The sequence below is a fragment of the Dama dama genome, chromosome 28 (genome assembly GCF_033118175.1).
Source record: "Dama dama isolate Ldn47 chromosome 28, ASM3311817v1, whole genome shotgun sequence".
Taxonomy (NCBI): Eukaryota; Metazoa; Chordata; class Mammalia; order Artiodactyla; family Cervidae; genus Dama; species Dama dama.
In genome coordinates, this window is record NC_083708.1 from 61305129 (window position 1) to 61328281 (window position 23153).

Here is a 23153-nt window from a genome sequence, read left to right on the forward strand (position 1 = left end):
CCAGCAGTAATTAAGAACATTGTAAATCAGCTGTATGCTTATTTGCTCAGTCGTGTCTGACTCTTTGGGAGCTAGAAGACTATAGCTTACCAGGCTCCTCTGTCCATGGGGATTCTCCAGGCAAGAGTACTGGAGTGGGTTGTTATGCCCTCCTCCAGGGGATCTTCCCAACCCAGGGATTGAACGCAGGTCTCCCGCATCGCAGGCAGATTTTTACCATCTGAGCCACCAGGGAAACCCCAAATCAGCTATATTTCAATAAAACTAACAAAAAAATAAGTTATTGTGTATGGGATGGAAGAAACAGCAAGGTCCTCCTGTATGGCACAGAGAACTATGTTCAAGATCCTATGACAGGACCTTCCCTGGAGGCTCAATGGCAAGGAATCTGCCTGCCAATGCAGGAGACACAGGTTCCATCCCTGGTCTGGGAAGATCCCACATGCCATGGCGCAACTAAGCCTGTGGGCCACAGCTACTGAGCCTGTGTTCTAGAGCTAGGGAGCCACAACTACTGAAGTCCGTGCACCCTAAAGCCCGTCCTCTGCAACAAGAGAAGCTACCACAGTGAGAGACCTGCACACCACAGCTAGAGTGTAGCTGCAGCTAGAGAAAAGTCTGAGCAGCAGCAAAGACACAGAACAGCCAAAAATAAATAAATAAAATCATAAAAAAATACAGTAAGGTCTCAGACTTCTGCAAACAGTTTTTTAAAAAAGATCCTATGATAAACCACACTGGAAAAGAGTATGTTAAAAAAAAATAACAAGCATCTGGAGAGGGATGAGTATCATTAAACAAGCCACTGGTTTCTTCCAGGTTTCCACAGTGCTGAGTAACACAGCCCTGGTCCTTGTCCTCAGGAAGGGAGAGCGTGACACATCCACGCTTGCATGCATAAAGCAAGTGGGAACCACACGCAGAGACGTGTGTGAGGGAGCCTGACAGTGAGGATGGACGGGGGGCTCCAAGCGTGAGCTTCACCTTTGAGGCACTCGTCAGGGAAAGCTCACAGGCCAGTGACATCAGCTGAAGTAACAAATGTGGGGATGGAGACACGAGAGCTGAGGCAGTCAGAAATGCTCCAAATAAGAGAAGAGGCTTAAATCCAGGTAGAAGGAAAAAAAAAAAAAAAACGGAAAGAAGAATTAAGAGCAGCACAGGATGCATGATGCAGAAGAAAAGAATTTTGGTTTTAATCCACAGAAATCGATTGTAACATCAAAGAGCCATATGTCAGAAATTTGCAACACATGAATTCAGTTAGTCACTTAGACTCTAGCTCATCCCATGAAGAAGGCTGCAGGACACCCTATAGTTTAAGGATTAGAGGAAACCCTGGTCTGTCACTCAACAGGGCTTAGTTGCCAATCACTCAGGGAGATTCAGCAACAACCACAAGCAGGGAAGATTACAAGGTAGGCATTGTGGCTGCTTCTGGAGTTGGGTTTGCTTCACATCCCCAGTCTTAGTCCCTGGCAGATGAATGTGGTATCTGACTGAATGGCAGAAAAGATTCCTGAGCTCAACCTAGTTCACTCACAACTCAGTGTCTGTTGAATGAATGAACAAACAAGTACTGAACAGACAGCATTTTATATTTACCATGCAAAATACCCACATCAACATTACCTTTAAAAATACCTGCTCAACTAATTGGGTTCCAGGAAGGTTTCACGACTGGGCTGGTCAAAAGGCTTATTCATTTCCCCCCCAAGATGGCTCAAGCAGTGCTTAGGTGTTTTTAGGTTCATTGAAAACAATTTTGTTTGTATTGTGACAGCTGTCATATCAATGTGCATTTTTAAAAAACTTATCTAAATTGGTGAATTTTTGTGTAGACATTTTAATATCGAGGATAACATCTTTGGCATATTATGCTTTGTTATTTCACAAAACATGAAAGTGCAATTGAAATGCAAAAAAAGATTTATTTAGTGTATGGAAAAGATACTGTGACTGATTGAACGTGTCAAAAGTGGTTTGTGAAGTTCTGAGCTGGAGATTTCTCACTGGACAATGTTCCGTGGTCAGGTAGACCAGTTGAAGTTGATAGCAAGTAAATTGAGACATTGAGAACAATCACCATTATACCACGTGGGAGATAGCGGACGTATTCAAAATATCCAAATCAATCATTGAAAATCATTTGTACCAGCTTGCTTATGTTAATTGCTTTGATGTTCGCGTTCCATATAAGTGAAAAAATTTCCTTGATCATATTTCCACATGCCATTCTCTACTGAAACGTAAGATGTTCCATTTTAAAAACAAATTGTGATATGCAGTGAAAAGTGCTTAGTGCACAATAACGTGGAAGGGAAGAGATTGTGGGGCAATTGAAATGAACTGCCACCAACCATACCAAAGGTCAATCTTCTTTTAAAGGAGGTGATATTGTGTATATGGCGGGACTGGAAGAGTCTTCTATTAGGAGAAAACCTTCCAGAAAACCAAATGATTAATTCCAACTAGTACTGCTCCCAATTAGACCAACTGAAGGTGCACTCGATATAAAGTACCCAGAATTAGTCAACACAAAACACATAATCTTCCATCAGGATAATGCAAGGCTGAATGCTTCTTTGATGACCAAACAAAAACTGTTATAGCTTGGCTGCAAAGTTCTGATTCCTTCACTGTATCCACCAGACATTGCATTTACAGATTTCCATTTATTTTGGTCTTTACAAAACTCTCTTAGTGGAAAAATTTCAATTTTCTGGAAGACTGTAAAAGGTACCTAGAACAATTCTCTGCTCAAAAAGATAAAATGTTTTGGGAAGACGGAATTATGAAGTTGCCTGAAAAATGGCAGAAGGTAGTAGAACAAAATGATGACTACACTGTTCAATAGAGTTCTTTGTGAAAATGAAAAACGTCTTTTATTTTGATTTAAAAACCAAACAAACTCTTTGGCTAACCCAGCACATCTCTGAGGAGCTAGGAGGCTCCAGCTAATTTTTGGATTCTATACAGAGCCAACTTGAGAAGGAAATGGCAACCCACTCCAGTATTCTTGCCTGGAGAATCTCAATGGACAGAGGAGCCTGGCAGGCTACAGTCCATGGGGTCGCAAGAGTCGGACATGACTTAGTGACTAAACCATAAAGCCAACTGTTCAGGTGAAGGAAAAGAAGTGTCAAGAGGATTTGCAAGTTCTGGTTATATAGCTGAAGAACAGACAGGGAGGGAGTTTACACAGCACCCAGAGGTTTCTGTGAGTGAAGCAGGGAAAGCTGCCAATCTGCTGTGGGACTTGTCGGGTTCTTCTCCCGTTTTCAGTTAAGGAAGCACATCTGCTAGGACAAGATGAGCTCAGAAGCTGCTGCTGCTTTTACATTCCCCCTGCCTGAGGCTGGTCTTGCCCAGACCAGCCCTGACGCGGAACTCAGACCGGAACAGAGGAAGCAGGGGTTGGGGACAACAGCCACAGGATGGGGGTGGGGCTGTTCACACATAGCACTGAGACCCCAGGATCCACAATCCACAGACATGCACACCTCTCAAGGTCTGAGCTCCAGGAATAACCACCAGCTTTCTATGCTTAAACAAAACAAAACAACAAAACACTGCCATCAGACATCTCTCTCAAGCTTTCCAAACCAGCACTACTAATCTGTCTCCCCAGAACATGCTGCTTTTTTATTGAAGATAAAGTAACTCTGGTTCCTTGATATGAGAGACTTTGTAAGCACTTGAATACCAGGTGACTTTGTTATCAACGATAAAGTAATTCAGTTTCCTTGATATGAGAGACTCTGTAAGCACTTGGATATAAGGTGACTTCTCTTTGCTTAGGGATTGCTTTTCTGGGAGGAGGGGAGACACACCCACTGTCGATCTGGACACATGTGGTACCTGAGCATCATCTTCTGCAGACAGGATCTGCAGTTGGAGAAGCCTTGTGCACAGGCGTTAGAATTCCAGTCATTTTTGCTTTGCTTTGCTTCTCCCTGCTCACCCCCCTTCATAGGTGTTAAGCAGCCTCTCTGTGGTTAAGAAGGGGTCAGATGTGCACGATCCCCTCACTGAACAATAAGTTTCACTCTGGCAGGTCTTGTTTACTGTCCAAAGTACTCAGCACAGAGTCTGGCACAGGCTTGGTTGTTTAGTCGTCAAGTTATGTCCGACTCTTGTGACCCCATGTACTGTAGCCTGCCAGGCTCCTCTGTCCATGGAATTCTCCAGGCCAGAATACTGGAGTGGGTACCGTTCCCTTCTCCAGGGGATCTTCCCAACCCAGGGATAGAACCCAGGTCTGCATTGCAGGTGGATTCTTTACCATCTGAGCCACCAGGGAAGCCCCTAGTGAGTATCTGTGAACTGAAAAAGTAAACCTCACAGAAAACAGGCTTGAAACTGGGCTCATCACCCTCCCGTTTTGGCCATCATTTTCTATTACAAAAGGATAACCCTCCATCTAAAATCCTGGGAACCTCTTTGTCTGGAAGCAGTAGCCACCTCGAGGTACCTGGGGGAAGACCCAAACCATCCCTCCATAAGGAAATAGCTTCTATGAAAGGAACTGTGGAGGAGAAACAAGAGTTGTCAGGCCAACTTAGACCCATGAGTACTATTAAGTCCTGGGACCAATTGAGCTGTGTTGGCAGATTAGAAGCATGACATACAGCTGGGCAGGGCCTGAGGCACTGGGAAACAACACGGGCAGGTCACCCCTCCAAATCCCTTGTTTCATAGATGAGGAATCCGCTGCCCAAACTCACACAGCTAGGAGCTGGAAAAGCCAAGAAGTAAAACCTGGGTATCCTGAGGTCCTTCCAGATCTCTTTCTACTGCTTCTGTCTGCCACAACCCCATGGGCACAAGCATGCCCACTAAGTCAGGAAAAGCCTGGAAGAGGAGGCTTCAGCTGTCAGGGGGTAACCTTACCACACCTCTGCACTCTTGAGATGCAGTGTCAAACACCACAGACTCGCCCCATGTCCCGGGCTTGAACCCTCTTAGTCATCTTTTGATTATAAGCTCCTTCTGAGCCACCTCTGCCAACAGAAGGTGAGCACGGTCAGCACTTACTGACCCCTGATGGTAGCTGGCACTGTACAAAGAACTTTACACACATTATCATCTCCTTTAAAATTCTTTTAAAAAATATTTATTTACTTGGCTGTGCCGAATCTTTGTTGTAGCATGCAGGATCTTTAGTTGTGGCATGTGGGATCTAGTTCCCTGACCAAGGCTCAAACCCGGGTCTGCTGCACTGGGAGAGTGGAGGTTTAGCCACTGCACCACCAGGGAAGTCCCCGTCATCTCCTTTAAACCTACAACAACCTGTGGGGAGACGACCACGACCACACCCGCCTTACACCTGTGCAAAGAAAGCCTCCAGGAGATTCAAGAACCTGCTCACACTCCATAGATTTTAAGTGGCAGGGAGGGGACCTGATCTCAGATAGTTACCCCGAATTCACCCTCCTAGCCCTGTGCCATGCTGCCTGCCTACTGAAAATGGCCCTGGTGGATTCAGCCTTTCTTTCCCCATCACCATAGTTCTGACCTGGAGTGCCCCCAAACCGAGTTTCCTTCCAAGTTAATGATAAATCTCTCTATTGAAAACTTTATTCCCTTCCTGTCCCCTCCGACCTCAACCACGGGCTAACAGAACAGTAATCAACCAGAATTGGAGGAACTGCTGTTGTAGATTTCATCATTAACATACAATTTCAGGTTGTTCTTCTACTAGGCCCCCAAGTCACAGACTACCTGGCCTGAGAATCCTAAACCAGAGACTTATTGGCTCCCGAAACTGTGACTAACAAACGTCACAAAATGATGATTAATTCCAGTTTCTTTGTTCTTTCCCTTTAAAAACACCCTCAACTCAAAGCCCAAATGGGAGTGGATCTGAGGCTCCCTCTTACTTCCTTGCTCGGTGCCCTGCAATAAACACTTATTTGCCACCAATGTCTGCTGCTAAGACTTCAGCTTTCTGCACTGCAGGCACATGAGCTCTTTGCCCAGTTACAGTCTGTGCTCATCACCTCTCCACTAGACTATGCTGTCCAGCCCCTTCTCCCTTCCTCTTTTCTGGTATCTTTGCCCTCCCATCCATTTCTGTTCATTCTTCCAAAACTGTGAATTCCCTCTGTGGCTGAGAAGTGTTTTCTCATATCAGCTAATTGTCCAGGTCTCTGAAGTTACTAACTGGGTGTCCAACAATTCAATTCCATGCTGACTCTATCTACCTGGAGCTTCCTAGGTGGTGTTAGTGGTAAAGAAACCACCTGCCAATGCAGGAGACTCAAGAGACACGGGTTTGATCCCTGGGTTGGGAAGATCCCCTCCAGTAAAACCCAGTCCAGTGTTCTTGCCTGGAGAATCCCATGGACAGAGGAGCCCAGAGGGCTACAGTAATGGGGTTGCAAAGAGTAGGACACGACTGAAGCGACTTAGCACACACACACTGTCCACCAGGAGTGAGCATCAGATCACAGATCCTGGGTTCAGAGCCACATCTGCCCCCACTTCAGATGCCAGTTGCAAGTCTTGGGTCACTTGTAATACATCGGCTGTAAATCAGGGATTCCCATAAGACCCTACACAGTTTTGATAATTTGCTAGGAAGATTCACAGAACTCAGGAAAGTACTTTGCTTTTATGGTTACTGGTGTACTATAAAGGCTGCAACTCAGGAAGAGCCAAATGGAAGACATGCACGGGGCAAGGTTCGCAAGCAGAAGGGTACACGGGGCTTCCCTGCTCTCTCTGGGCACACCACCTTGCCACCACTTCAGTGTGTTCACCATTTAGGACTTTTTATGACGGTTTCATCACATTGACATAATTGATCAAATCCCTGACTGCTGGTGATTAACTCAGTCTCTGGGTCCCTGCCTCTCCCCAGAGGTTAATAGTCCCTACTCTCTAATTCTGGAGTCTTTCTGGCCACCAGCTCTCATTCTGAAGCTGCCTAGGAGTCTCCAGCCATCAATCATCTCATTGACATATAGAAGACACTGATCACGTATCCCCAAGAGTTTGGGGAGCTATGTGCCAGGAATTGTAGACAAAGACAGAATATTTATTTTTTATTAACCACAATTCCTCCACTCAGACACCTCCAGTGGCTCCCCATGACAATAGAGCAGAGCCCACACTTTTCAGGGTGGCCTGTAAGTTGCATGCGATCCCATCTCTCCTGATTCCTGCCACCTCGCTCTGGTCCAGGCTGGTCCATCTTACAGATTCCTGCCTCTGCACCTTTGCCGCATTCTCCTGTCCCTCCACTGAACTGAAATGGAATCAAAATATTTCTCAGGATGCCATTGGTTTAGAGATGTGAGGACCCTCAGACTTTACAGATGAGGAATTGATGGCTCAGAGAGTTGAATGGCATACTCCCAGTTATAGATTCACTGTCTCTCAAAGGCAGGGAGAACAGTACTCATGTCTGAATTCCAGTGATGAGTGCTTGGGATGACAAGCTTCAGATTACCAAAATCTCATGTAACATTTCAAGAGCACAAACCATAAGACAAAAAAACAAAAATTAATTTGATTATACCAAGTGGAGGATTTCTGTTCAATGAAAAGACACTAAAAAATGGAGTATTTTCTGCCATATCAGTAAACAGGGATGTCACAGTCATCAGAGATGGCAGCCCTCAATGTGGGCCCTAAGGGAATTCGAGGAGATGAATACCTGCTATTTAGCAGCCATCAGATTGCAGCCATTCCCTAGGGTGAGCCCTGAGGAAGATCAGGATATGAAAACAAAGGTACTGGCCCCAGATATCAGAGGTACACATCAAAGGAATGATTTCAGTGAGCCAGACTCTTGCAACTTCCCATACATAGAAAAGCACTACAATCCTTGACTTGGGATATCTAGTTTTCTTTAACTGATATAACTCTTTTGATGTTCAGACTATCTACCCTCTGTTGCAAAACCAGGCTCCTCCCCTTGCCTCCTTGAGGCAGTTCTCTCAGGGTCACTTGAGATGCTCTCTCCCAGGTCTGGGCCTAATGTCCTAAAAATCCCACCCAATAAAACAAGTTGACAATGCTACAGGCAAAATTAATAGATCTAAAAATGGTAAAGAATCCACCTGCAACGCAGGAGAACTAGGTTCAGTCCCTGGGTTGGGAAGATCCCCTGGAGGAGGAAACATCAATGTCTAAAACTGACTGCAGGGACTTCCTGTGAGGTCCTGTGTGCTTCCATTGCACAGGCCACAGGTTCAATCCCTGGTCGGGGAACTAAGATCCCACATGCTGCATGGCAAGGCCAAAAAAAAATTAGAAAAAATAAAATTGATTATGGATCAATACTTAGAACTCTTGAAAAGTAAGAAAACTAGAGCAAACCTAATTTATAAAGAAAGAGCAAAGCATGTGAACATGCAGTTAGGGCAGAGGAAACCCATAAAGTTAACAAACGTATTAATTTTACTAATAATTAGAAAAACACGGAGAGGTGTTGAGCAGTCTCTGGGAGATCCCTCGTTTTCCTAGGCCCCCGGCTCGGGGTGCTTTCCTTCCCCAGGGCGGGACACCTCGCTTCTGACTTCGCCTTCTCGCCCCGCCGGGCAGTGGAGGCGATGGGCCGGGAGGGTCAGAGCTGGGCTGGGTTGATCCTCGGACCTAGATGAGCTTCCAAGGGCCTCCCGGTGGGTCGGGGATCGGGCCGGGGGTTGTGCCCAGCGCTGAGGTGTGGGGGCTTCCTCCGTGCCCCCTGCCCTATGACTTGTGCGCCGCAGGTTGGAGTGGGGCCGGTGCCCCCAGGTGGCCTGGAGACCCCTCAACCCGAGGGCGAGGCGGAGCCGGGGTGGAGAGCAACTCTGAGGGGACCTCCCCGGACCCCTGCGCCGCCCCCGCAGGCGCCGCGAAGCTGGAAGAGGAGAAGATGGAGCTGAACCCTGAGGAGTCCCAGGACATCAAAGCTCTTCAGAAAGACCTTGAACAATTTGCCAAGCTCCTAAAGCAGAAGAGGATCACCCTAGGATATACCCAGGCCGATGTGGGGCTCACCCTGGTGGTTCTCTTTGGAAAGGTGTTCAGCCAAACGACTATCTGCCGTTTTGAGGCTTTGCAGCTCAGTTTCAAGAACATGTGTAAGCTGCAGCCCCTGCTGCAGAAGTGGGTGGAGGAAGCTGACAACAACGACAATCTGCAGGAGATATGCAAGGCAGAGACCGTTGTGCAGGCCCGGAAGAGAAAGCGGACGAGTATCGAGAACCGAGTGAGAGGCAACCTGGAGAGCATGTTCCTGCAGTGCCCGAAGCCCACCCTGCAGCAAATTAGCCACATCGCCCAGCAGCTCGGGCTGGAGAAGGACGTGGTCTGAGTGTGGTTCTGCAACCGTCGCCAGAAGGGCAAACGATCAAGCAGTGACTACTCCCAACGAGAGGATTTTGAGGCTGCTGGGTCTCCTTTCGCAGGGGGACCCCTATCCTTTCCTCTGGCGCCAGGGCCCCATTTTGGTACCCCAGGCTACGGGGGCCCTCACTTCACTACGCTGTACTCTTCGGTCCCATTCCCTGAGGGTGAGGCCTTTCCCTCGGTGTCTGTCACCGCTCTGGGCTCTCCTATGCATTCAAACTGAGGTGCCTGCTCACCCCAGGAATGGGGGGCAGAGGAAGGGGAGAGCTAGGGAGAGAACCCTGGAGTTTGTGCCAGGGCTTTGGGATTAAGTTTTTCATTCACGAAGAAAGGAATTGGGAACACAATGGGTGTGGGGGCAGGGAGTTTGGGGAAACTGGTTGGAGGGAAGGTGAAGTTCAATGATGCTCTTGACTTTAATCCCCACATCACTCATCACTTTGTTCTTAAATAAAGAAGCCTGGGACCTTAAAAAAAAAAAAAAGAAAGAAAGAAAGAAAAGAAAAACACAAGCTCAGATAGTGAGATGTCATTTTACACCTCTTGGAAAGCTGGAGAATGATGCAAAGTAGGGGTAAGGATGTGTGTGTGTGGGGGGGTCATATCTGCCTGGGAGCGGGTGGGGTGAATAGAAAGCCCCAGGAAAGTCATCTGGTGGTCAGTTCTTGAGTAACTGTACACATCCTTGTGCCCAGCAATCCTGCCCATGGCTATGGATCCTAGACAAAGTCTCACAGGTGGGACCTGCAGGAGGCTATTTGGGGCAGCACATTTGTGGAACTGCAGCATGATGTGTACCATGTCCAAACCCATCAAAGGGGAGCAACAGCTAAAATGGGGGGAGGTCTTTGTGGAGCATGAGGTACAGTGCGTGTACATGCTAGACACCGAGAGACACCGACAGACCCTCAGCAGGACCAGCTCAGGGCAGAAGAAACAATGAGCTGAGTAACAGAATGAGTTGCATAACTTAAAAGTATAAGCAACTGAAACTATAACAAAGGTTCTACAAGCGCACATAGAAATCAAACACAAACATCAACACGTGAGGAAGGCTGCCTACATGGGAAATGGAAGGTGAGGCATGTAGACAAAAGGGCATCTATTGGGCCTGGGTGAGGTAAAGTCAGGGGCCACGGCCCCACTCAGGCTGCTGGCTCTGGCATCAGGGAGTAATCTGTTCAGGTTGAGGCTGCTGGCTGTCAGACAGAAAGTGGGCTCAGTGACCAGGGCCTTAAAATAGGGCCCAAAGGAGGCTGCCCTTCCCCACAGCCCACCTTGGTGGTAAGAATCCCATCCCTGGAGATGAATCCCTTTGCTTCTGTGCTTTTGGGGGTTCACATAAGTCTGCTCAATGAGTAAACATGAAGAATAGCCCAAACCGCAAAAAAGAAAAAATCCAACCTCAAGTGAGTCTTGCAAATATAAACCACTTCCGTGATGGAAAATGTTACATGATTAGCATTTAAAAATAATTTTTTCTATAAAAACAAAAAATGTAAAAAAAAAAAAAAGAATAGTTCAGAAATGGGACATAGAAAAGTTGGTGGAGTGGGCGGAGGAGGGTGGTAGGCTGTGCCAGGCAGTCAGAATCAGATACACTGAGAGCTTAAAACCCCAACCTCCCTTACTCACACCTTTCGCTTTTTTTTGGCAGGACACATGGAACTAACCTTTACTGAGTATTTACTCTGAGCCAGCAGGGCGCTAGGGAGTTTTACATTTGCCATCTCATGGATCACTTGCAAAAGTCTTACACAGAGAGGCGGGGTGGTGGTTGATCCCGCCAGTCTTGCAGTTGGGAACAGGAAGCTCAGAGAAAGCAACCCGCCCAGCTCACATGGTGAGTACATCAGAGCTGTCTTCTGTGCCTCCACCAGCACAGCGACACTAACTAGCAGCTTGTGACGTCCTCACTCTAGAGTCTTCTGCTTGGCAGCTGGGTCCAGAGGTCTCTAAGCTTGTCTTTGGCTCCAGCACTATCAGAATCCCCCAGCACTGCTGGTGGAATGTAAATTGGTACAGCCACTGTGGAAAACAGTACGGAGATTCCTTAACAAATTAAGAATAAAACTACTATATGATCTAGCAATCCCACTACTGGTCATATGCCCTGAAAAAAACCACAATTCTGAAAGACACAGGTACCCCAATGTTCATCACAGCACTGTTTACAATAGCCAGGACATGGAAGCAATCGATGTCCATCAACAGATGAATGGCTAAAGAAGTTGCAGTATATATATACGATCGAATATTACTCAACCATAAAAAAGAAAGAAATTGAGTCAGGTATAGTGAGGTGGATGAACCCAGAGCCTGTTATACAGAGTGCAGTCAGTCAGAAAGAAAAAAGCAAACATTGTATACTAATGCATATATATGGAATCTACAAAAATAGTACAGATGAACCTATTTACAGAGAAGGATGGAGACACAGGCATAGAGAATGGTCTGGTGAACACAGCGGAGGAAGGAGAGAGTAGGACAAATTGAGCAGTAGCATTGACATTATACACTACCATGTGTAAAATGGATAACTAGTGGAAGCTGCTATGTAACACAGGGAGACCAGCCTGGTGTTCTGTGATGACCTGGGGGGTGGAATGGGTCGGGGGAGGGAGGCTTAAGGGGGAGGGGATATATATGTGTGTGTGTGTGTGTATATATATATATATGTATACACACACAGTTATCACTGATTCAAGTTGATATATAGCAGAGACCACCAAAACACTCTAAAGCAACTAGCTACCAAGAAGAAAAAAAAAAAAAGAGCCCCTCCAGCCGTTCTCACGAGGGCTCTCAGGTCCAGAGGTTGAGGGAACTCCTGGGGTTAAGTTAAATTCTAGTCACTTCGTGTTTGCGCTCCAAACGCATGCATCCTTAGATGTGGCTCCTCTAACCAGGTCCAGTTTCTAGAGAACTGAGAATATCCTTTCACGACTGTTTTCCACCCTGATCGACATCTCCAGCTTCCTGAGAGTCAAGAGGTGGCAGCCGGTCGGTGGGCTGGGGTTGGATTTTAACAGCAGAACAGCAATAAATTCCCTGAAAGGTGTGTAAGCAGAATGACTGAAAAGCCACTGGAAAACCAAACACAGCGACTGTGGCGGAGCTTTACCCCTGACTAAAGCATCACAAGAACCAAGATTTTACGCAGGTCAAATCATGTTTGTCAGACCTGCAGGGAGTGAATCTGATGAGATACTATCTGGCCACCAGCCTTACCTTTGGCCTTCCTCCCCTTTCACAACCTGCCAACATTACATAAGTTGCCTAGTTTTCCTCAGGCCCTGGTCCAGTTGTTTTGAGTGAAATTTAAAAGAAAGTAAATCCATCCACAATGAGTATTCTAAACATTTCTGGCGGTGATGGGCTGTAACTTGTAGCAGATTGCTTCAGCTTCACCCAGCATCTTATCATAAACACTTGATTAACACTGTGAGCTTAATTCATCTGAAAGAGGAAAACAGTATCACTTGGGAAAACTGGGAATTATCCACTTTTTTTTTCACTGAAAGGAGTCTATGCAACTGTGGAAAAAAGAGCGTCACGAAAAGAAAGGTTTAGAAAGTTGTGGTTTGTAGATGAAATCAAAACAAACTCACGTAAGGTTTATTCTTTCTAGGAGGAAATGGTAACTGCGGGCTAGTAACAATTCAATTTTATAAATATTCATTCTGTCATTACCTAGGACAAAGCATCAGGCAGGTCTAGCTGCTGAGATAAGAACACTAAGAGGCCACACATAGAATTCTTGAGACCCTGAGTCTTTGGCACAGTCCAGACGCTGGCAAGTCCCCCAGATAAACGCTGGGGCTCAGATAAACACAAAGGCTATGGGGCTCAAAGCCTTTGAATTGCAGCGGCTCTGAGTGTTCCTGATAACCTTAAAACCAACAATCAGATAGAGAGGACCTCTTTGTCCTTTCATCTCCCTACAATGCGCTTTCCTGGAAAAAAAAAAAAAAGTCTACCCTCCTATATCTTTCCTGTCCTCCTCTCTCCAAGTTTCCAGGGGGAGAAATACAGCACTGTGCTTTTTCGACCTCTGTGTTCCTCTGATACAAAGTATACCGTTAGCCTGCTATATCCCAGGCAGGACCACACATCTCCCCGCCTTCCCATATCCACATACCACATCTCCCTGGACCCTGTGCTCTGTTCCTCATGTAAAACTCCTAGGATTTCTTCCCCCAGTTTCACCACACAGAATCCCTTCACTCTAGTATTTTACACAGGGCTAAACTCGGGCATTGGTTTGACTTACAAAAGTCATACCTATTTATTACTGTGGCACTCCTCTCTGCTCCTTTTCTAGAATTCAGACCAACAAATAAGGCATCACCTTTAACAGAGCACTGGGGAACTGGCACCTCAACTCTTGCACAGGTTTTAACAGCCTCTCATCTCTTAGGTGGGACTCTTCCTACATCTCTGCTGCCAAACTGGTTTTACTGAAATTCTTTGAAACCCAGTGCTTTCAGCATTTTGGCTTCCCTAGGGAAGTCTCTTTATTTCTGTTTGTAAACCTCTATGACAGTGTCTGGTAATAATAATAACTAACCTTTAAAGAGGCCATACCACATGCCAGCCAACCCTCTGAAGCGGGCTTCCCAGGTGGCTCAGTGGTAAAGAATCCACCTGCCAACGCAGGAGATGCGGGTTTGATCCCTGGGTGGGGAACATGCCCTGGAGAAGGAAATGGCAACCCACTCCAGGATTCTTGCCTGGGAAATCCCATGGACAGAGGAGCTTGGCAGATGACAATCCATGGGGCCGCATAAGAGTCGGACACTGCTTAGCAACTAAACAACAACTATGTGTCAGACAACCCTCTGAAAGCAGACAGGATTAATATCCTGTTTTCTAGAGGCAGGAACTAAGACACAGAGAAAGTCAGCTGCACAGAGAAGGTGTCCAGCTGGGATTCTCCCCAAGACGGTGAGCTTAACTATGCTTAAGCTCTGGGGTCAGAGGGATCTGGGACCTGCTGTTCTGTCTTGCTCGCTGTCCTGGAGCAGGCGACCGGATAATGCCCTTAAGCTCTTTGACCCTGAGTTTGTCTCCCTTCCAATTAACTGGAGATAAAGCATTTCTTCCAAAGACCAAGCAGTAAATGAAAGATATGTGACGGGTCTACCTCGGTCCAGGGCCCAGGGTAACTGGGGTCCTACACATCCCAGCTGAACCTCCTCATTGGCAAGTCCGAGTCCCGCTCCTCTAAATACCCAATCTCTTGGTGGAGGTACAACATCAGTCCATTTAAGAAGAATCAGCCAAGGGGCGTCTCTGTCTGCATCCACCTGGAAGACCGACGGGAGTCTCGCTTTCTCTCCACATCGCTCTGCGCCCGGGTCCGAGGCTCGCCACCCACGGCCTCGCCATCGGCGGCTGCTTCACCCGGGCTTCTCTCTCGCTCGGGCACTCCACCCCGGGGGCTCCCCAGCCTGCCGGGCTCTCGGTCTTACCATGGCGTCATAGCCCAGGGCGTTCATGAAGTGCGCCACCTCGGCGCCCTTGTACACGGTGAACCAGATGGTGCCCTGGTACTGGTCGCCGGCGTCGAGCAGCAGCACGTGGGGCTCGGCGCGGCGGATCTGGTGCACCTTGGTGGCGAGCCGCGCCGCGCCGCCCACGCAGCGGCTGGCGTTGACACACTTGCTCGCGTCCTCGCTCGTCTGCTCCAGGCGGCTGTGCACGTCGTTGGTGTGCAGGATGGTGAGCTCCCAGGCGCGCGCCGCGGGCCACAGCAGCGCGCCCAGCGCGAGGAGTCCCAGCGCCGAGGCGCACGCGGCTCGGGGATCCATGGCTGCGGCTGGTGGCGAGAGTGCGAGCGCCGGTGAGAGCGAGCCACACGGGCGGTCGGAGGAGGGCGGCGGCGAGTCGAAGGAGGCTTGCGCGGGCCGGCGGGCGGGGCCGGGCCGGGCCGGGGCGGGCTCTCCCGAGGCTGGCCCCACACGGCCAGGCGCACACCCCCGCGGTCACCCCATTCGACCCTGGCCGGCGGGGCGGCTCGGGCGCGGCTGGCGGCTGGCGCTCGCTCCGGGCGGGAACAGTGACGAGGTTGTTCCCCGCGGGGAGAGGGCATCGGTCGCGGTCCCGGCCCGACCAGGGAGCCTGGGCGCTGGTGGTCCCGCTGTCGGTGATGGGCTGCTCTTTGGGGGGTGGCGGGAGGATTTGGAGGGTCCACTCCGCTTCTAGGTCTTCGCTGATCTCGCCTCTTTAAATTTTTTCTAAAGAGGGTTACGTTGTTTCTGTGGGCTCGTGGTTGCCAGTTGTCACTTGAAAGAAGGGCAAGAGGGAAGAGAGAGGAGGTGGAAAGGAAAAGAGGTGAGAGGAGGGAGCGAGGGCAGCGGTGTGCTTTGGGGGCTGTGGGAGTGCTGGCTTAAAAAAAATGCACAGCCTGAGAGCTGGCTGTTAAGGTTTTTTTTCTGGGGGTGGGGGGCTGTTAAGTTTTATTTGGGGCAAAAATAAGGACTATAGCCTGGGAAATAGCACCTCAAATAGCTCTGAGAAACTGCTCCAAAGAGGTGGGGGGGGGGGGTGGGGAGGAGAATATGTGATTTTGGTGAAGGGAGAGTACATGCAATCAAGTCCCTATTTTTTCCAGAAAATTTCTGCTTGTCTCTGGAAGCTTTCACGAGTCACAGGAAATAGTCGTCACTATGAAGGACTTAAGTGCTTTTCTAGATGTGAAGAAATACAAGAATTGGGCTCATAAAATCAGCTCCTGAGAATATCTGTCTGAAGACTTGTCCTTCCAGTCCCCATCTCCCCACAACATCCCCCCTCCTCCGACACAGAGCGCCTCATTTCTGCTCTCCACCCTGAACTCCTTTCAGGGGGTGTTGAAGGCCAGCAGCTGCAGCAGTACGAGGTTTAATCCTTGTAGAGGTAGATGGCAAGTGCCAGTTTGTAGTTGACAGGGCTCTCTCATGGTCATAAATCCGACTGTACCTTGGAAGACATTTCCTGACCATTTCGTCCCACAGTGCTCCAAAGGCTCGTTCCTGGATCTGGCAGAGATTTTGCTGATGGGCTGCTCAGTGTGCTGTTACTGGGCTAGGTCTATCAACAGTAACCAAAGGGCTCTGGACCACCTACCTCTCTTAATCTGGTATGGTCCAGGAAAAATTCCCTCTTGTTGTATCTTCTCATATCTAGAGTTACACCATTACAATCATTGATCACATAGTGTTAGTTGCTCAGTTGTGTCCGACTGTTTGAGACCCCATGTACTGTAGCCCACTAGGCTCCTCTGTCTGTGGAATTCTCCAGGCAAGGATACTGGAGTGGGTTGCCATTTCTTTCTCCAATTGACTGCATATAGAACTATAGATTTGATCAACTTCTTTAAATCACCTAGTCATCATTATTTTCATTAAAGTTTCTGTCACACATTTGGTAATGCAAGAAACAACAATCTTGTAAAACAGGCAAAGTACAATAACATAGCTAGCAGTATTATTAAAGTCATAAGTAAGAAAAGCCGAGAACTTTCATTAAGTATAGCCCAATATAGTCTCAGGTTGTCTGACTTAGTTTATTCTGCACCAATCTTTATTTTTCAGGGAAATTGTATATCCGCACAGTCCATAGCCTCCCAGCCCAATTTCCTAGTGTTACTAGGATGGTTATTCTTAGTATGATTTAATTGTTCTCAAGATAAAGGAAGGCCTTAAAACTTAAATGATGATAGCCTGGTGTTAATCACATAAACCCATCCCATAATTGTGGGAGCTTTTATTCCTTAATTCCTTGGCTGAATTTTTGCTTGTTGCTCTGACTGAGCTTGAGTAACTTTAGAGGAAAATTCATATTTATGGCCAGAATCAGAGCAGGTATTACTAACTGGCCAGGTGAGAGAATTCTAGTAATACGAAAAGTAGCCTGAACAGGACTGAATTTCCTTTCTTTTTAAATGAAGTTCCTTAGGGCCAATTAGAGCCTTGGAATGGAGAAATCCATCAAAGTAGTCTAGAAGTATTAGATACAGATAATTGGCTGCAAACCCAACAATTGGATTGATTTTTAAAATTAGCATAGAATCGTGTCCATGATAGAAAAACATTTGATTTATATGCAAAGATCTAAGAAGTCAAGATGGAGAAGGCAATGGCAACCCACTCCAGTACTCTTGCCTAGGAAACCCCATGGACGGAGGAGCCTGGTGGGCTGCAGTCCATGGGGTTGCTAAGAGTCGGACACGACTGGGCGACTTCACTTTCACTTTTCACTTTCCTGCATTGGAGAAGGAAATGGCAACCCATTCCAGTGTTTTTGCCTGGAGAATCCCAGGGATGGGGGAGCCTGGTGGGCTGCCGTCTATGGGGTCACACAGAGTCGGACATGACTGAAGCGACTTAGCAGCAGCAGCAGCAAGAAGTCCAGAGAATATTATAAATAATCTTATGATCAGGTCCAGCATCTTGGGTAAGCTGTCACTTCTGATGTCATCTTCTTCTCATGGTGTGGGTGTAGTTTCCTCTGTTTGAGCTTTATTTTAAGGTGGGTTTGAGGTCAGCCTTCCTCTCTATAGACCAGTCTGATGTAGGGGCCTTTAGAAGTGGGAATTAATCCAAGAGTCAATTTCCCTTCAGATTCACTGTGCATGAGCTAGTTAAGAGCACCTGATAAAAAGTTGTTCCATCCAGTTTGGAAACAATCCTTTATATTGTATCTTTTCTAATATACATGATCGCCCTGTTTGCAGGTCCTGGGGCATCTGATTTTCATTCAAAGATTACTGAGATAAGCTTCAGAAACAAAGCTTAGAGTGTCCTTTTAGTAATTCAATTACCTTTACGATAATATAGTATAACAACAAGGAACTCTCTGGGAAATGAGTCAGTAAGTGCAGACCTCCATGAACAAAACTGTAATTTAACATTTTTTTGAAACATAATCTCTTTCTTTCTAAAATTACCCTAATTTCTACCAAATATGTCCACATTTTGTTGTTGTTTAGTCGCTAAGTCATGTCTGACTCTTTTGCGACCCCATGGACTGTAGCCTGCCAGGCTCCTCTGTCCATAGGATTTCCCAGGCAAGAATATGGAGTGGGTGAAGGGGCATCTTCCAGGATTGTTGCTGCCAGTGCCCCCATTCCCATGGCGAGCCGCTGCTGAGCCACACCTCCACAGGAGATCCTCCAGCACCAGCAAGGTCTCATTTCTCCCAAACAATCCCTTTAGCTGCACACCATTGAGCAAGAGACATACTCTTTGATGATGTAAAGAGCCACAATGAGGCTGGCTGGCTGCCTCCTTTGAGGAAATCACATTGGACCATCCTATAAGAAGGGAGCTCCTATAAGAAGATGATTTACAGCCTGGACCCAAATAAAGAAAAAATACTTGACTCACAAAGTAAACCTTCTGTACTTAGGTTTTTAAGATACACACAACTAAAACATTAAAACAACAACAACAACAAACTGGAGTCTGTTGCCATTGCCTTCTCCAGGGGATCTTCCCACCCACAGGTAGGACCCACATCTCCTGCACGGGCAGGTGGCCTCTTTACCCCTGCGCCGCCTGGGAAGCCAGCTGTCACACCTGAGTGCTTAGTCGCTCAGTTGCATCTGACTCTCTGGCATCCCCGTGGACGGTAGTCTGCCAGGCTTCTCTGTCCATGGGATTTTTCCGGCAAGAATACTGGAATGGTTTGCCATTTCCTCTCTCCTCCAGAGGATCTTCCCAACCTGCATCTCCAGTGTCTCCTGCATTGCAGGTGGATTCTTTACCTGATGAGCCATTGGGGAAGACCTAATTTGTTGCAAAATAAGTCTGGTCTCAAAAAACCATGGCCTGATAATTTATGTAACTATAATTTATCATATAGGCTTTTTGCTTTGCCGAAAGTTTTGGAAGGAGTCGCAGACTGAACTTAAAAAAAAAAAAAACAACCAAAACACACCTTTCTGGGCCGGGAGAGTCATGCCAAGGACTTAAGAGATCTAGGTGAATTCCTCCCTTAACAAGGTACCCAATATACCTTGAAATTTCTGACCTGTTAGTGAGGGAGCCCTCCTAATTTACGTGATAAAGCTTCTGGGAACCTGAGGGTTTCTAATCTCTGGAGGAGCAGATAGAGAAAAAGGATAAATGTTTCAATTCTGCTTACAAATGTATAATTTACCAAATTATTGTAAGCCATGATTAGTTGGAGGGGAAGGTTTTCCTTATACCTGGAAAACACAGAGTCAACCCAACAGTTTTTCAGATGGAAACCATAAAAATTGTAATGATGTTCATCTGTTCACTGTCTTCTGTAACTAACTCTTTTTGTTAACAGCTTTATAAAGCTATCAGGTTTTTTCCCATTAGGATTCTTTCATTTCTCACTCAGTTCAGCATTCTGGTCCTGAAGGTTAGAAACTTCAGAAGGTTCTTTCTGTTAATCTTAAAAAGGAAGTGCTTTTGCAAAGGCATCAGTGAAACCACAATGACAACAGACTTAAAAAGGCACATTTAAAATCTGATGGCAATTCAATTGACAAAGTAACTTGGTCACTGCTGTGACATACAACACTTGTAGACAGTAACTAGAATTATGACTGATAACATTTTACTCCATTTCAGAATTTTAGAAACTCCATATAATTTCTAGGATATCTACATTACTAATATTTACTGTACAATATAACCTAAGTGGTCACATACAGTTGTGAGAGCTAGATCTTGAAGAAGGCAGAGCTCTGAAGAATTGATGCCTTTGAACTGTGGTGCTGGAGAAGACTCCTGACAGTCCCTTAGCCAGCAAGGAGATCAAATCAGTCAATCTTTAGGGAAATCGACCCTGAATACTAGTTGGAAGGGTTGATGCTGAAGTTGAAACTCCAGTATTTTGGTCATCTGATGGGAACAGCTGACTCACTGGAAAAGTCCCTGATGCTGGGAAAGATTGAGGGCAGATGGAAAAGAGGGAGTCAGGGGATGAGATGGTTGGATGGCATCACTGATGCAATGAACATGAACGTGGGCAAACTCTGGGAGATGATGAGGGACAGAGAGGCCTGGTGTGCTGCAGTCGATGGGGTCACAAAGAGTTGGACACAACAGGGCAACTAAACAACAACATAACCTAAGAAGATTTATTACTTATTGACAATACTTCCCATGTTATTTAATGTGCCAAAAAAACCCAATTAGTTTAATATCTCTCTTTGGGATATTTCAGGGGCCCTTTGAAGCATCCCAAAGTTAACTAGAAGTCAAAGGACTTCATTAAATTTTGATTTAGAAAATTTTGTCAATAAATATCAGAAGAGTTTAGAACACTCAGTCAGATAGGATCATAGGTCACTGTGAAACAACAGTTATTCATTTAGCTAAAGTACCAAAGTTTCCAAAGGCCAATTACAGAACAGATCACTTAAGAGGTAAATAAACTTAAAATCTGTTATCAAAGGCAGTTCAGCATCTTAAGAAAACTTGTACCATGCATGAAATTCTTTTCTTGGGGTCTGCTTTCTGCAAACCTTCCTCACTTTCTGTAGCTATCACTTAATTTGCCCATTCAGAAACAGTCATCTGTAAACCAGACCTACTTCCTTTTTTCTTAATAAAATGCAATTCCATTTACATGCCATCTTTACTGAGAATACGCATCCTACTTTCCTTAAGCAACCATCAACTGTCATTTATATTAGTATTCTATAGATTGATGAACATAAATACCTGTGATATTAATTTAGATAATTTAGAAAAAATGTCTAAAAATATTTGCTTTCTTGTAGAGAACCTCTCCTGATGGCACCAAACATACTCATTAGTTTTCCAAAACACCTTCAGGTCTTCTGTAAGAGGGAAACAATGTTTGGTGTTAAATGTTTCAGTGCCTTATCTTGTTTAGGAGAGACTAGCTATTCAATGAACTTTCTCTTATTCCATTTTTTTGTATCTCTTTACATTATCTCTTTACAATTCTTATCTTATCACGTTTTCTTTCCTTAAAAGTTTCTTCACATTGAGTTATTTTCCTTGCTGACAAATTTGCAACATATAATAAAATCTTAGCTTATATTAAACCTAGGCACAATGAAAGTATTATACTGATTATTATATTGACTACTCTTAAGACATACATATATTCAGACAGATACAATGAGAGACCTAACTTCATTTTCTAAACCTAGTCATGAGTCAGATATGACAATGTATAACTCACTAGTTTGTAAATAGCAGTTGGAGTAAAAAAATTTTTTTGAAGGCTTCATACCCTTTTGTCCCCCTCCAGTTTCAAAAATTAGAGATGGTCTAGGTAAGTGATCCTGACAGCTTTGGTCTCAGGTATCAGGGAGCAAAAATCAGGTTCTTCAAATAGGACTTTTTTCCTCAGGACTTATTACTATTTTCTTTCAAGCTAGCTTCTCTGCTGGTTGGGAATTAAACCAGTTGGGGGTCGCTGAACCTTCAACAGGCATTGTGTACTTAATTGGTGCAGTTGAAGGTTCATACTTTTCGTAGATACCTCCTTTTTTTCTTTTAATGGTTTTGAAAAGTTGGTCAGCCAGTATAACAAGAGCATGTATGTATAACTCAGACCAACCTAGATTGTCTTTTGACTAAGTAGCCAAATCCTCATCTAAGCCTTCTGAAAAGACAGAATTAAGCAAAGGGTCATATTGGTGGTTAGAGAATGACTCAGGTTTCAAGCCATAATATTGCTTAAATTTTTTCTTTTTTTTCCCCCAAACCATTCTTAATAGTCCAGAATTTATTCGTTTGATCTTTGCTTACACTGTTGAATCTCTGTCCAGTCTACAGTTTTTGGGAAAAGCTCTGGATTAAGTTCAAGTAGTTTTTGAGCTAATCCTTTGTATTCAGTATGAGCCTCTGGAGTATGTGATTCAAAGTTCACTAAGAGGTGTTTCCATCCTTTTTTCTTTTTTCATGCCGTTGCTTTACTTTCAGAAACTAACAGCTATTTTAACTGATATACATCTGAAAACCTTGGCTCATAGGAGCAGATGGTTAACTTGAATTTATTAGCAAATTCCAATGGATCCTGACTTGAATTGGGAAATTCCTCAACCAAGGCTCAAAGTTCTGCTCCAGTCCTGGTTGTACATGTAAGCACTGAGGATGGTTCACTTCTCCTTGGAATAATTTTCTCTTTAAGGCGACGATAACCACTTCTGAATTTTTAAATCCTCCTTTACTGGGGAAAGGGGAGCGGCAGGAGGAGGAAGAATTGGAAGAGAAAAAAGTGCTAGCATCTGGTCAAGTAATTCAGATAGAAGAAGATATGTAGTGGGAGGTTGTTTCCACCTCTGGCTACTGTGAATAATGCTGTTATGAATGTGCTGTACAAATATCTGTTCAAGTCTCTGCTTTCACCTCTTTTGGGTTTATGTCTGGAAGTAGAATCGCTGGATTGTGCATGGAAGTTCTGAGTGAGTGAGTGAGTGAGTGAGTGAAGTCACTCAGTCGTGTCCGACTCTTTGCGACCCCATGGACTGTAGCCTACCAGGCTCCTCCATCCGTAGGATTTCCCAGGCAAGAGTACTGGAGTGGGTTGCCATTCCCTTCTCCAGGAGTTCTTCCCATCCTAGGGATCGAACCCAGTTCTCCCGCATTGCAGGCGGCTTCTTTATTGTCTGAGCCACCAGAGAAGCCCATTAGCAAATACTTAGCTGAATGTTTGACACATGTGACAGGTGTTAATGGGGCTCTGGGGCTAAAGTGGGCGGCAGGACAGACCTGTCCTCAAAGCTCTTACTGTTCAGTGTGCGCCCAAGTGTCCAGGTTGAACTGTGTCCCACCAGCTCTGACCCCCAGGACCTCAGAGTGTGGCCTTAT

General features: G+C 45.9%; 1 protein-coding gene, 1 long non-coding RNA gene and 1 pseudogene across 2 annotated transcripts in view; 2 read left to right on the plus strand and 1 right to left on the minus strand.

Moving 5' to 3' along the window:
• NT5E (5'-nucleotidase ecto) overlaps positions 1 to 15170 on the minus strand; it is a 63187-nt gene extending 48017 nt beyond the window's left edge. The window contains exon 1 of the mRNA XM_061131865.1: positions 14817 to 15170. Coding sequence (XP_060987848.1) covers positions 14817 to 15155 — 339 coding nt within the window. The 5' untranslated portion in view covers positions 15156 to 15170. The remainder of the gene's footprint in view (positions 1 to 14816) is intronic.
• LOC133048004 (POU domain, class 5, transcription factor 1-like) lies at positions 7656 to 11970 on the plus strand (annotated as a pseudogene).
• LOC133048226 (uncharacterized) lies at positions 15098 to 16057 on the plus strand. Its single transcript, XR_009690975.1, has 3 exons — positions 15098 to 15187; positions 15588 to 15678; positions 15959 to 16057. It is a non-coding gene; the product is annotated as an uncharacterized LOC133048226 (long non-coding RNA).
• Positions 16058 to 23153: the final 7096 nt, after the last annotated feature.